Source organism: Papio anubis, chromosome 9, assembly GCF_008728515.1.
Source record: "Papio anubis isolate 15944 chromosome 9, Panubis1.0, whole genome shotgun sequence".
In the NCBI taxonomy this organism is placed as follows: Eukaryota; Metazoa; Chordata; class Mammalia; order Primates; family Cercopithecidae; genus Papio; species Papio anubis.
In genome coordinates, this window is record NC_044984.1 from 105,161,448 (window position 1) to 105,176,424 (window position 14,977).

Below are 14,977 nucleotides of genomic sequence, written 5' to 3' on the forward strand. Positions count from 1 at the left end.
TATTTATTTATTTATTTATTTATTTATTTATTTAGAGACAGGGTTTTTACTCCTGTGGCCCAGGCTGGAGTGCAGTGGTGCGATCTTGGTTCACTGCAGCCTCTGCCTCCCAGGCTCAAGCAATTCTCCTGCCTCAGCCTCCTGAGTAGCTGGGATTATAGGCGTGCACCCCCACGCCCAGCTAATTTTGTATTTTTAATACAGACGGGGTTTCACCATGTTGCCCAGGCTGATCTTAAACTACTGACCTCAGGTGATCCACCCACCTCGACCTCCCAAAGTGCTGGGATGCCAGGCGTGAGCCACTGCATGCAGCCAAGACAGGAAATTTATAAAGAAAAGAGGTTTGGGGCCGGGCGTGGTGGCTCACGCCTATAATCCCAGCACTTTGGGAGGCCGAGGTGGGCAGATTACCTGAGGTTGGGAGTTTGAGACCAACCTGACCAACATGGAGAAATCCCGTCTCTACTAAAAATATAAAGAAAAGAGGTTTAATTGGCTCACAGTTCTGCAGGCTATACAGGAAGCATAGCGGCTTCTGCTTCTGGGTAGGCCTCAGGAAACTTATAACTCATGGCAGAAGGCAAAGGGGGAGCAGGCAAGTCACATGGCAGCAGCAGGAGGAAGAGAGAGATGGGGAGGTGCCACACTCTTAAACAATCAGATCTCATGAGATTTCACTATGACAAGACAGTACCAAGGGGGATGGTGCCAAACCATTCATTAGAAACCGCCCCCCACCATCCCATTGTCTCCCCCAGGCGCCTCCTTCAACACTGAGGATTACGATTCAGCATGAGATTGGGGAGGGACACCGAGCCAAACCAGACCACTACTGAATGAATCTGGAAATCTCTTCACATCTTTTGTCTGCTTCAGACCCTTCAGAAAGTTCCTGTTGTTCTTTCCATAAAGGCCCTACTCCCCAGTGGGGCTGCATCAGCTCTGCCTGCCTCTCTCACCTCCCCCCTGCCCCCACCTGCTCTGTGTTCTACCCACAGAGGCCCTCTTCGTGTCCTTTGAGCCCACGGTGCTGTCCCTCACTTCCAGGCCCTTGCATGTGCTGTTCCCTTTGCCTGGAGTGCCTTTCCCTGTCCTCTTTGCTTGGAGACCTCCTATTTATCACTTAGGTCTCAGCTCAAATGCTATTTATTTATTTATTTATTTTTTTAAACAGAGTCTCACTCTGTCACCGAGGCTGGAATGCAGTGGTGTGATCTTGGCTCACTGCAACCTCCACCTCCTGGGTTCAAGCGATTCTCCTGCCTCAGCCTCCAGGGTAGTTGGGACTATAGATGCCTGGCTAATTTTTTTTTTTTTTTTTTTTTGTACTTTTAGTAGAGATGGGGTTTCACTGTGTTGGCCAGGCTGGTCTTGAACTCCTGACCTCAAGTAATCTGCCCTCCTCTGCCTCCCAAGTGTTGGCATTACAGGTGTGAGCCACTGTGCCCGGCCTCAAATGCTATTTCTGTGGGACGTCATCCCTTCATCTTTCCCCATTAGATGCTCCTCCTACTGTGTGTGCCTGAAGTACCTTGTGTCTCCCATCCCCTAGGGCTTGGCGCCCCCTTCGTGGCTTGTTTCCAGTCCTAGAATGTAAGTTCTCGGAGGGCAGAGACCCTCTGTCCTGATTATTGTCATCACCCACCCCTGCTGTCTGACACCAAAGCAGGTGTTTAATAAACACTGGTGAATGAATAAATGACTGAAAGATGACCAAGGAGGCAATAAAGGGAATAAAGAGAAAAATTGAAGAAGAGCTGGTGCCATGGGTCTTCAGAAGCATTAGGAAAAGGCAACACAGTGTGGGGTCCTCAGAAGTTTCTGGGGCTCACTGCCCAGTGCAAACCGTCTTTGCCCAATTTCATTCCAGGGTGGAAGTTCCCAGAATCCCTTCCTCCTATGCCCACCCTCGATGGGCAAAGCCTCGTCCTCACAGGAGGTCACTGGAGGTGGGGACTCCCCAGGCCCTACCTGGCCTTCCTCGCAAAATAGTTAATAAGCTGATGGGAAGACAGCATCTTGCTTAGGGAATATAATTCTCCACCAGCCACAGCCTTGGAGAATGTCTTCCCTTGGGCAGAGGCTGAATGACTCCCAGCATCACAAAAGCAGCATCTGACATAAAGACTCCAAAGGAAATCCAACTCTGAATGTAATCATGAGAGCCACCAGGAAATGCTGATGCCACAGCTTCCCTTGATGGGGAGCTGGAGCTGGAGGGCTGCAGGCCCAACTCTAGTGGGTGATGGTGCAGTCTGGAGATGCCACCGTTGCAGATATGAAAACAAATTGGTTGTTTTGTTTCTTTTCTTTTCTTTTTTTTTTTTTTTTGAGACCGTCTCACTCTGTCACCCAGGCTGAAGTACTGGGGTGTGATTTTGGCTCTCTGCAACCTCCACCTCTCGGGTTCAAGCAATCCTCCCACCTCAGCCTCCCGAGTAGCTGAGATTACAGGCACCCGCCACCATGCCTGGTTAATTTTTGTATTTTTAGTAGAGATGGGGTTTCATCATGTTGGCCAGGCTGGTCTCAAATCCCTGACCTCAGGTGATCCACCTGCCTTGGCCTCCCAAAGTGTTGGGATTACAGGCATGAGCCACCATGCCGAACTGTTTTGTTTTATTTCATTGGTGAGTTAGTGAGGGTTTGCACTGGGGGCGCTGCCTGTGCACGGAACAGAAGGAACACCAAAGCAGAGCAGGGGGCCTGACCCCACTGTGTGTGTCAGAGCAGGTGAAGCCCTTTAGTCTTGCTTTGAGTGATGCGCGCGCGCGTGTGTGTGCGCGTGCGTGTATGTTCCAGCTGAAGTCCAAACCACAGCTAGTATCCATTGTAAACAGCATTCATGTGCCTCACCAGTTTGTGTGAGACCCAGCAGTTCCCTTGACACCTGATCTCCTGAGCTGCCACTTGCATGATGTACCAGTGAGGAAAGGTTGGGCTGCAAGTGACAGAATTCTCAAGTGGAAGTAATTGAGAGGGTAGAGGTTTGCTGTTATCACATAACAAAATGTCTGACTGGAAACAGGCTATCCCAGGGATTTTTTTTTTTTTTTTTGGAGACAGTCTTGCTCTGTTGCCCAGGTTGGAGTGCAGTGGTGCGATCTTGACCCATTGCAACCTCTGCCTCTCGCGTTCAAGCAGTTCTCCTGCCTCAGCCTCCCTAGTAGTTGGGATTACAGACACGTGCCATCATGCCTGGCTAATTTTTGTATTTTTAGTAGAGATGGGGTTTCACTGTGTTAGCCGCGCTGGTATTGAACTCCTGACCTCAAGTGATCTGCCCACCTCAGCCTCCCAAAGTGCAGGGATTACAGGCGTGAGCCACTATGTCCGGCTTCCAGGGATGGTTTAGCATCTCTGCAATGATGGTTTGTCTTTTTCTCTCTGATCCTCTTTACTGGTCTGCTCCTCATGGTCACAAGGTGGCTGACAAAGCATAGCTGGCATCAGCTTCTGCCATAGCCACATTCATCCTCACAGAACCACACTCAAAGACATGAAGATGAGATGGGAGAGGGTATTTCACAAAATCCCTCTGGCAGATTTTCCCTCATCAGCCATGGCTGGCATATATGCCCATTTCAATGTCAGTCACTGACAAAGGGAAGTAGAATTTCCAGAACTGGCTTTGAGTAGACCAGGGGTAGCAAATTACAGGCCGAGGGCCAAATCCAGCCTATCTGTTTATAGTCTTCCAGCAAAGAATGGTTTTGACATTTTAAATGATTGTGTGAGTACCTGGTTATAACCTCTTAGTCCTTGGAGCTTAAAATATTTACCATCTGGCCCTTTAAGAAAAGTTTTCTGAGTCCTACACAGTTGCGCCTGTGGTCCCAGTTACTGGGGAGGCTGAAGCAGGACGATCTTTGAGCCCAGGAGTTTGAGACCAGCCTGGGCAACATAGCAAGACCCTGTCTTAAAAAAAAAAAAAAAGAGAGAGTGGGAGCCGTGACTCATGCCCATAATCCCAGCACTTTGGGAGGCTGAGGCGGGAGGATCACCTGAGGTCAGGAGTTCCGAACAGACCAGCCTGGCCAACGTGGTAAAAACCCCGTGTCTGCTAAAAACACAAAAATTAGCTGGGCATATGGTGGCACATGCCTGTGATCCCAGCTACTTGGGAGGCTGAGGCAGGAGAATCACTTGAACCCAGGAGGCAGAGGTTGCAATGAGCCAAAATCATGCCACTTCACTCCAGCCTGGGCAATAGAGTGAGACTCCATCTCAAAAAAAAAAAAAAAGGAAAATAAAATGTTTTCCACTTGGCTTAGGCCGGTGATGCTCTATCCCCTGGAGCTGGGGTAGAGACCACCTTCCCTGGTAGATGACTGGTAATAAGGAAATGTTTTGTCTCATATGGCAGGAAGTGCAAAGGTAAGGCAAGCTTCAGGGTTGGTTGGTTTAGCAGCTCAATTTTGCTGTCAGCTATGTTGGGTATTATCCTTTGGCTGGGGCAAGATGGGAACAGCAATTTCAGGCACCACACCCAGACTGACACTACCTTCAGGAGATGTACCCTCTCCTCCAATAACTCTGTTTTAGGAATGAGAAGACTTCTTCTAGAAGCTTCCTTAGCAGACATCCCTTCCCAGTGCAGAGGCCCCAGCTGGTTTAGTCCCGCTCACTCTGGAATCAATACATCACAGGCAGAGGGGGTAGAATTCTTATGGTGGCCTTGGATATGGGAGGAACAGATGTAGGGGGCCACCATCCACTGTGTCTACCACAGTCCTGGGTGTCACCTCTGCCAGCTGTCTGGCTCTGGGTCACTCTTCTGTCTTCCACTGGGCACTTCTTGCTGCCTAAAATCCATTTTTCATCAGGGCACTGTGGTTCCATGACTCTAAATGTGGATGTAGACCAAGGATCTCAAACTGGTAGATCTCAGGATGGATTAAGTCTGGTTACATGAAGGCTTTGGCCCATTTATTGTTTAAGATTTAATTAGTTGACAACATGTTAATAATTGACAGATGTTCAGCATATACCAAAAAAAAAAAAAAAAGAAGAGACAAAGAAAAAAGAAAAAGAAAAAACAGAGAGATTTCATAAAGAAATAAGATTTCCGGCTTCTCTTTTTAGAAACTGAAAGATCTGGTGACATCAGGCCTGAATTTTCATAGAACAACCATTAACTAAATAGCGTTGTGGGTGACACTGACAACTGTTCCCCTATTGTCTACTTTTTCTTCTCTAACAGATTTCTGACCTTGTTCAAGCTGGTCTTGTGCCCAACTAAAATGCTCTTCCCATCTTCCCTTGCAGCTAAGGGTGGACAATGAGTTTTAAGAGGAAGTCTGTTGGGGTTTCTGGGAAAATCTTGCTTTCCAGAAAGATGACCTACCTCTTCATCTGTATTGCATTTTCTACTTTCCTCCCTGGAATATGACTGTGAAGGTCGGTGCAATGGCAGGCATCTTTTAACAATAAGGGAACAGTCAGGTGAATTACAGAGATCTTGTCCTTCTTACTTGAGCTATGGAACTTAGCTCAGCAACTTTTTTTCTTTTTTTTTTTTTTTTGTGAGACAGAGTCTCCCTCTGTCACCCAGGCTGGAGTACAGTGGTGCATCCTTAGCCTACTGCAGCGTCCACCTCCCAGGTTCAAGCAATTCTCGTGCCTCAGCCTCCCAAGTAGCTGGGATTACAGATGTGCACCACCATGCCCAGCTAATTTTTGTATTTTTAGTAGAGATGGTGTTTCACTGTGTTGGCCAGGCTCATCTTGAACTTCCGACCTCAGGTGATTCACCTCCCTCGGCCTCCCAAAGTACTGGGATTACAAGCAGCAGCAACTTGCTATGAGAAAAAGATAAACCGTAATTTGCTTAAGCCACTCTTTAGTTGGGCTTTCCGTAACTTACATTTTTTCTTAACGGATAACAAGCTGGTGCCCCTTAATATAGGGTGCACACATTCTAGTTTGCTATCATCTCTGTCATCCTGTCATGTCTATTAGCTGGCCCACTTTTGTATGCCATCCTCCTGCCCACATTTTTCAGCCCACTAGTGTAAATTTTTCTCTCAGCTTCCCATGATGATAGCTGAGACTGTGCTGTGTAGACTTTCTGAAGACTTGGGGATAACCAAAGGGAATTAAAGCTCAGGGATGCTAACATGGAATCCCAGATGCAACTGCTAGCAGAATTCACCAGCCCAGGCTTTGCACAGGGCCCCTGATTCCCAGCTGGAGGCTAGCAAACTTTATATTTCACAACACTGAGCACTTAAGCCTTCCTCATCTAGAACTCCTCACTTTCAGAACAGGAACTGAGCTTTAGATTATCCTCATCAAGCCACCATCTTGACACAAACAGGAACAAACCAAGTTGCTTCGAATGTCATTGTCCCTTTCATTCCCTGTTGCCTTTATCTACCAGGGTTCCAAAAAGATATCTCAGAGCTTAGTCTCAGCTCAGCCTCCAAGAAGAGAATGTGCCTCTGTTGTGCTTAGGATCTGGTACTTACCAGTCTTGAAGGGCACTCTTCTTTAGATACTAGTTCTGAAACTTCTCTAAGGCCTTCTGGGACTTAGCATTAGCCATCTGCTTCTAGATGGGGTTGAATATTGAGGTGGGGTTAAATATCTGAAACTTCTCTAAGGCCTTCTGGGACTTAGCATTAGCCATCTGCTTCTAGATGGGGTTAAATATTGATAATGAAGATATTTGCCTGGGTGTAGGCTAAGGCTGCATCACGGGCTGGTTATGCACACTGCTAGCAGTGTTTCTGAATACCTCATATGAGAAACTATGGAGTGAAGTTTCTGAGACAGTGGCTGGGGAGCGTTTGGGTCTGGAGAACTGGGCTGGCATTACGAGGGTATAGAGAGACACTAACATTTTTTCCTGCCAGCCATGGCAGGGTAGATTTCACTTATTTGAAGTCAGACTCAGTCATCCTAATGAGTAAAGTGGATGGTGTGTCAGGAATACTTTTGACTGCAAGTAACATAATACCCAACCAAGGAGGCTTGGACAAAAGGATATTTATCAATTATTTTTAATAAGTTTTTTTATTTTGGCATACTTTAAAATTTACAGAATGGTTACAAAGATAATATAGTTCTCACATACCCTTCACCCGGCTCCCCCTAATGTAAACATTGCACATTACCATGGGACATTTGTCAAAACTAAGCAATGAATGTTGATAAGTTACTATTAACTGAACTCCAGTTTTTATTGGAGTTTCTTTTCTTTTCTTTCTTTCTTTCTTTTTTTTTTTGAGATAGGTCTCGCTCTGTTGCCAGGCTGGAGTGCAGTGGTGATCTTGGCTCACTGCAACCTCCGATTCCTGGGCTCAAGTGATTCTCCTGCCTCAGCCTCCAAAGTAGCAGGGATTACAGGCACATGCCACCACATCCGGCTAATTTTTGTATTTTTGGTAGAGACGGGGTTTCACCGTGTTAGCCAGGATGGTCTCAATCTCCTGATCTCATGATCTACCCGTCTCGGCCTCCCAAAGTGCTGGGATTACAGGCATGAGCCACTGTGCCTGGCCGCTTGGAGTTTCTTTATTTAAGACGGAGTTTTGCTCTTGTCGCCCAGGCTGGAGTGCAATGGCATGATCTCACTTCACTGCAACCTCCACCTCTCAGGTTCAAGCAGTTCTCCTGCCTCAGTTTCCTGAGTAGCTGGAATTACAGGTGCCCACCACCATGCTTGGCTGATTTTTGTATTCCTAGTAGAGACGGGGTTTCACCATGTTGGCCAGGCTGGTCTCAAACTCCTGACCTCAGCTGATCCACTTGCCTCAGCCTCTCAATGTGTTGGGATTACAGGCATGAGGCACCACACCCGGCCCTTTATTGGGATTTCACTGGTGTTTTCCATTTATGTCCTTTTACTGTCTCAGGATCTAATCCAGGACACCACTTTGCATTTAGGTTATTTACATTTTACTTAGCAAAAAGTCCTCTGGATGTAGGTGGCCTCAGTGTTGTTTCATCTGCTTTAAAAGACTGTGGCAGCCATGCCTTTCCCTGCACCCCAAGAGGATGCAGCCCTCCATCCTCTGCTCCATCTGCATTGCCTCAGAGGGAGAGGTGCCTTTCTATAAGGCCAGACCCCTCCTGTGTTAGGCCTCCCTCAGTCGCATCCCCCATTATTAGGGAAAGACCTCGCTCCATCAATGACAGCCCTGCTCTCATCTTCGCCTTCTGTTTTGTCAAGGTATGCCTCCCTTGCCTCTTTTATCTCAAAATAACCTGAAAACTGAGCACAAATGAAACTTAAAACACAACCCACCTGCAGTCCCAAATTATTGCCAGCTTCCCCCTTTCTAGAAATTTCTAGAAAGACTCGTCTACATTCCCTGCTTCCCTTTCTTGGGCAGGTGTTATTTCCACCTCCATCCGTGGTGATGGGAAGAAGTCACCTCCACTGAAACTGCTTTCTCTGGGGTCACCAAGGACCTCGACCTCTCTAAGCCCAGTAGCTTTGCCTCAGTTTCCACCCCGAGACTTTGAATCTGTGAATGCCAAACTTACAAGCAGGAAAGGACCTCCCAAATACACAGCCCGTTTGTGGATCCCTTTAGGACAGTGGTTCTTAAACCTATCACTCCCAAAACCCATAACACCCATTTCTCCCTTTCTCTCTCTTTCCTTTCCTTTCCTTCCTTCCTTTCCTTCCCTCCCTCCCTCTTTCCCTCCTCCCTTCCTTCCTTCCGTCCTTTTTTTTTTTTTTTTTTTTAACAGAGCCGTGCTCTGTCACCAGAGCAAGACAGTGCAGTGCTGTGATCTCAGCTCACTGCAACTTCCATCTCCCAGGTTCAAGTGATTCTTGTGCCTCAGCCTCCCAAGTAGCTGGGATTACAGGCACATGCCACCACACCTGGCTAATTTTTGTAATTTTTAGAAGAGACAGGGTTTCAGGCCGGGTGTGGTGGCTTACACCTGTAATCCCAGCACTTTGAGAGGCTGAGGTGGGTGGATCACTTGAGGTCAGGAGTTCAAGACCAGCCTGACCAATATGGTAAAACTCTGTCTCTACTAAAAATACAAAAATTAGCCAGGTGTGGTGGCACATGCCTGTAATCCCAGCTACTTGGGAGGCTGAGGCAGGGGAATTGCATGAACCCAGGAGACGGAGGTTTCAGTGAGCCAAGATTGTGACAAAGCAAAGACTCCATCTCAAAAAAAAAAAAAAGAGAGAGAGATAGGGTTTCACCATGTTGGCCTCAAGTGATCCACTCATCTCAGTCTCCCAAAGTGCTGGGGTTACAGGCGTGAGCCACCACGCCCGGCCTCTAACACCCATTTCTTTTCCTTTCTTTCTTCTTCCCTTCCTTTCTTCTTCCGCTGAGTTGTTAATTACACATGGTGAGATGCACATGTCTTAAGGATACAGCTCAATGAACTGATACTTAAGTATATACTCAGGTAATCATCACCAAGATCAAGAGGTAGATTATTGCAGCATCCAGAAGACTTCCTTGGTCTCTTTCGCAAACCACCCCCGAGGAACCTCATCCTGATCTCTGGCATCATAACTTTGTTTTGTCTGCATATAGAATTGCATGTAAATCACCTCTTCCAGGATATGCACTTTATAACTGGCTTTTTTCATTCAACATTATGTCTGCCAACACCCTTTTCAACAGCAAATAATTATCCCTTTACAATCCTGAAATGAAATCCATAAATGATAGAATATTTTCCCTTTACTTATGCTTTAAAATCAATATGATGCCTTAATTATAATATAAAGAAGAAATAAAAATTATTTGTACTAAAATGATGTTTATTTTAATATGTGAATGTCCTCATCTGACTTACCTAGAACAGGGTCAGCAAACTGTTTCTGCAGGGAACCAGATAGTGAATATTTTGGCCTTGTGGGCCACATGGTCTCTGTTACAAGTCCTTAGCTCTGCCTTTGTAGCTCGAGGGCAGCCATAGACAATACATAAATGAAGGGGCATGGCTGGGTTTCAATAAAACTTTATTGACAAAAACAGGTAGTGGGCCAGATTTGGCCACGGGCTGGAGTTTGCAGACCCCTGGCCTAAAAACTGCACTGATAGGCAGAATCGCCAAACATTATACACACTACAGACAGATGCAGGCCGACTGTATCCACAACTTGAAGAACATGATTCAGGCTGTGCTGGTGATGTGATTTTCAGAATGGTGACCAACTCTTAGTAGAGTTACAAACAAATCAAAGAATAATCTTCTCTTAATTGATACAGTGACTACAGTCTCGGATAATTCAGTGTCTATTAGAATTGAATGGAAAATTCTGTGTGTGTACATAGAAACGATAGTTGTTTTTTTTTTTGTTGTTGTTGTTGTTGTTTTTTAAGATAGGGTCTTGCTCCGTTCAGGCTGGAGTGCAGTGACACAATCATGGCTCACTGCAGCTTTGACCTCCCAGGCTCAAGTGATCCTCCTGTCTCAGCCTCTCAAGTAGCTGAGACTGTAGGTGCGTGCCACCATGCCTGACTATTTTTAGATTTTTTTTGTAGAGATGGGGGTCTCACTTTGTTGTCCAGGCTGGTCTCAAATTCCTGGGCTCAAGTGATACTCCCACCTTGGCCTCCCAAAATGCTGGCCAAATTTTCTGTACCTTGAATCAAACTATCTTTTTTGACCAGATGTGGAAAAGGAGCCAGGCATAGTGGCTCATGCCTGTAACCCCAGCACTTTGGGATGTTGAGGCAAGTGGATCACTTGAGGCCAGGAGTTCAAAACCAGGCTGGCCAACATGGCAAAACCCCGTCTGTACTAAAAATACAGAAAAAATTAGACAGGCATGGTGGTGCATGCCTTTAGTCCCAGTTACTCGAGAGACTGAGGTAGGAGAATCGCTTGAACCTGGAAGGCGGAGGTTGTGGTGAGCCGAGATTGTGCCACTGCACTCCAGCCTGGGCGACAGAGTGAGGCCCTGTCTCAAAAAAAGAAAAGAAAGTCTCAAAAGAAAATAAAAATATAAGGAGGTCTCTCATCTACGTAATATCCAGAGGGGCACTGGGAAGTCACAAGGATGGAGGATAAATCTTGGATGCCTGGTGCTATCTCACATGCTGCAGGGTATGTGACCTCTCGTGACCCACCCATTACATGCCACTAGTGCCTTCATCATTGCAAGAGCCAAAAAATCACTTCTCCAAGGTTACAGAAAGCCCCTCGGAGGAGGACGACGTCATTTCTGCTGGAAACCATGGCTTTGGGTAGGCAGAATGTATGTCAATGTATGTAAATGTCACAGGTGAGTGACATTTACATGCACAGGTGACAGCAGATCTCCAGATTGCTTCATTGTACCCCAGACTGGCTAAGATTCAGTCTAATTGAGGAGGCATCCAAGAGATAAGTTAAAATTCCATTTATAGGAAAAGAAAGAACATTGCAGTTTTTGTCTGAGCACACTTCAGTTAGTGAACTGTAGAACTGGTACCCATACAGATGCTAACACAGCTGGAATTTCTCTCTCTCTTTCTCTCTCTCTCTTTTTTTTTTTTTTTTCAGATTGTTGAGATGGAAAAAAAAATCGCAAACCAAAAACAGATTTTCACAAAAATACAGGAGGCCAATAACCCCCGGAAACTGCAGAAACAGATTCACATTTTGGAAACCCGTTTGAATCTCGTATGTAAGGTGTTCTCTGCAGCTCTGCAAACAGCTCTGCCCGACTTTGCTCAGAGCAAAGAATGATGTCTGCCCAGTCATTAGCAGAACATACCCATTTCCCTGGTTGACTCAGCAGCAGGTGAACTAATGGACACACATGCCAGGAAGCCTTTAGGATTTACCGTCCACCTTAGCAAATGTGGTTATCCCCTCAAATCCTTACCCGAATCCCCCAACCTACGTGGGATGCCTACTCTTAGTTCTCTGCCCCAAACTTCCTGTTTGTTTTCAAGAAGCAGCTCAAATATTACCCATTACCAAAGCAGCATTAGTTAGACCTTCCTCCTCCGTGACAAGCTGCTCATGCCTCTGTCATATCCAGTGCCTTTTTGTTGTTGGTGTTGTCTCTAAGAATTAGTCGGCATAGATATGCATAACTTGATAATGGGAAAGGTGACACTGATCACCCTCAACCTATAGTGACTTTTGTATTAAGCAGGGTTCCCTAAATTGCAATCTGGCTTAAGCAAAAAGGGGAACGTGTTTGTCATAGAATTGAAAGATCCAGAAGAGGAAGTGGGGCCTTCAGGCATAGCTGGATCTAGGTGCTCCATACATGTCTTTAAGACATATTCTCTGTCCATCTCTCCTCTGAGTGGATTTCGTTTTTGGGTAGCCTCCAGTGTGAACAAATGCTAGTAGAAATGAAACATCTTTTTCCTAAGAGTTTAATCACATATTCTGGGGAGAGTTCCCACTGGGCCAACTTGGGTCATGTGCCCATTTCTGAACCAATCACGGTGGTCAGAAGAATGAAATACATGGGCCTGAGTCACATGGCTACCCTGGGGCCCCTCTCTCCCAGATCCACCCACTGGCACCCCAAGTCAGGGAAGGGCAGCCCTATCCAAAATATGTGGATTAGAGGAGAGGTGGTTCCCCTGGAAAAGCAAAAAGAGTGGAGAAGGAATGACGGACAGGGACAAACAACACATTCCAGTCTGGTTTGTGAAACTGTAGCTCCCACGTGAGCTACTAGAGAGAGAGAGTGAATGGATTTGGAAGAAAGCCTGTCATTCCCTCACTAAACAAAGCTCCTAGCTTCCCCTGGACTTTGACCCCCAGGCTTTGACCAGGCATGGTGGGAGCTAACTGGATCTGATCTCTGTATACCTCCCCAAGTTGCTGCTGAAGGACAGGGCAGTGTCTTTTTAATATCCATGCCCAGTGATTTGCAGCTGTGCCTCAGGATTCCCAGGATATGTGTTAAAAATACAGATTCTTGGATCCCCTCCGGATTCACCAAATCAGAACCTCCAGGGCATAGGTTCAGGCATCTATACCGTTATCAGCAAACCCAGAAAGACTGAAGATCCCATTGGTTAAGAATCATAGATGTAATGCCTGGCATGGTGTTTAATGCCTCAGCAAATGTCTGTTGATTGAATGAGTTACTAAATGCATGCATGATTTAATGATGACTTGTCTATAGGTACAATTTTTTTTTTTTTTTTTTTTTTTCTGAGACAGAGTCTCACTCTGTCACTCAGGCTGGAGTGCAGTGGCATGATCATGGCTCACTGCAGCCTCAGAGGTCTGCTTTTTTGTTCTAAGTCTATTCAGATGTTCTATTCTTTTCAAATCAATTTCAGTAGTTTGTGTCTTTCTAGGAATTTGTCTATTTCATCTAAATTATCCTAATCTGTTGGTATATAGTTGTTCCTAGTATATCCCTTGTAGTTTTTCCATAAGATCTGTAGTAATGCTCCTTTTTATATTTCTGAGAGGTCTGTTTTTTGCATCTCAAACTAGTCCCCTCTTCCCTTCATCCCTAACCAGATGTGATTGTGCCTTTTAATAGGTTAGGCAGCTGGCCTGGTGTGGTAACTCATGCCTGTAATCCCAGCAATTTGGGAGGCCAGGGTGGGTGGATCACTTGAGGTCAGGAGTTTGAGACCAGCCTGGCCACCACGGTGAAACGCTGCCTCTACTAAAAATACAAAAATAAAAATAAAAGATAAAAATTAACTGGGCATGATGATGCATGCCTGTAATCCCAGCTACTTGGGAGGCTGAGGCAGGTGAATTTCTTGAATCTAGGAGGCGGAGTTGCAGTGAGTCGAGATGGTGCCACTGCACTCCAGTCTGGATCTGGATGAGAGAGTGAGAACCTGTCTCAGAAAAAAAAAAGAAAAGAAAAGAAAGAAAAAAAGAAAAAGGTTAGGCAGCCATCTCTAAAGGTGATTTCGGGGTCTCAGAGTACCCCCATGGTCCTAAATATCCTCCACCTACTCAGTGGGGCCTGAGAGTCCTCCCCCTAGGTCACGTCTTCCCCCCCACAGTCAGAGGATAGATAGTATGCCTACAGTCCTGGAGCAAAATTCACAGTAAAGAGCCAATAACTGATAACTGATAACTGTCCTCCCCCTAGGTCAGGTCTTTCTCCCCCACAGTCAGAGGATAGATAGTATGCCTACAGTCCTGGAGCAAAATTCACAGTAAAGAGCAAATAACTGATAACTGATAACTTCCCAAGAGGAAGTGGAGGATGCAAAGATAGAATCAGAATGCTCTGCTCCTAGGGACTCCCCTACCTTGTGTGGTGGCTGTGGAGACACTCAGGAACACCCGGAGCTGAGACTAGCAGAAGCAAGCAAAGAGCTCAGGATGCAACATTTTAGGAGGTTCTCCTGCTCAGGCTTGAGGAATCACAGGGCTGGCACCTGAGAGAGAGTGCCTCCTTAAATTTCATGCCCTGGTTGCCTCACTTGCTTTACCCCGGTGTTGGCCCTACAGAAACCAAATGTTTCTTAGAACATACTTTGAAAACCTCCAAAGAAATTAAATCCCTTTGCTGTTAGGAATATTTTTTTGGAGTTGTTTCTTCTCACTGCTTATGGGAGCACTTCACATGGTCTTTTAAAAAAACTTTAAAAATTATTTTATTAAAAAAAAGATAGACTGGGTGTGGTGGCTCACACCTATAATCCAAGCACTTTGGGAGGCTGAGATGGGAGGATCATTTGAGCCCAGGAGTTCGAGACCAGCCTGGGCAACTTGGTAAAACCCTGTCTCTACTAAAAATACAAAAAAATAGCCCAGCATGGTGGTTTGCACCTGTAGTTCTAGCTGCTCGGGAGGCTGAACTGGGAGGATTGCTTGAGCCTGTGATTGCACTACTTCATTCCAGCTGGTTGACAGAGCAAGACCCTATTTCATAAAAATAAAAACTAAATTCTACTGCGTATATTTAAGGTATATAATATATAATTGGATACATATAGATATTAAAGTGGTTACTATAGTGAAGCAAATTCATATATCTGTTATCTCACATAGTTACCCATTTTTGGTTTTGTGACAAGAACCTCTAAAATCTGCGCATTAGCAGGAA

The 14,977-nt window shown here is 45.8% G+C and overlaps 1 protein-coding gene across 4 annotated transcripts in view; it reads left to right on the forward strand.

Moving 5' to 3' along the window:
* CCDC63 (coiled-coil domain containing 63) overlaps positions 1-14,977 on the forward strand; it is a 59,419-nt gene that overhangs the window by 13,590 nt on the left and 30,852 nt on the right. For 3 of the 4 annotated variants that reach the window (XM_021922923.2, XM_021922922.2, XM_021922921.2), the window contains one exon: positions 11,482-11,601. The exons of the other annotated variant lie outside the window; for it this stretch is intronic. In XM_021922923.2, the coding sequence (XP_021778615.1) occupies positions 11,482-11,601 (120 nt within the window). The remainder of the gene's footprint in view (positions 1-11,481; positions 11,602-14,977) is intronic. 4 annotated transcript variants of the gene reach the window in all.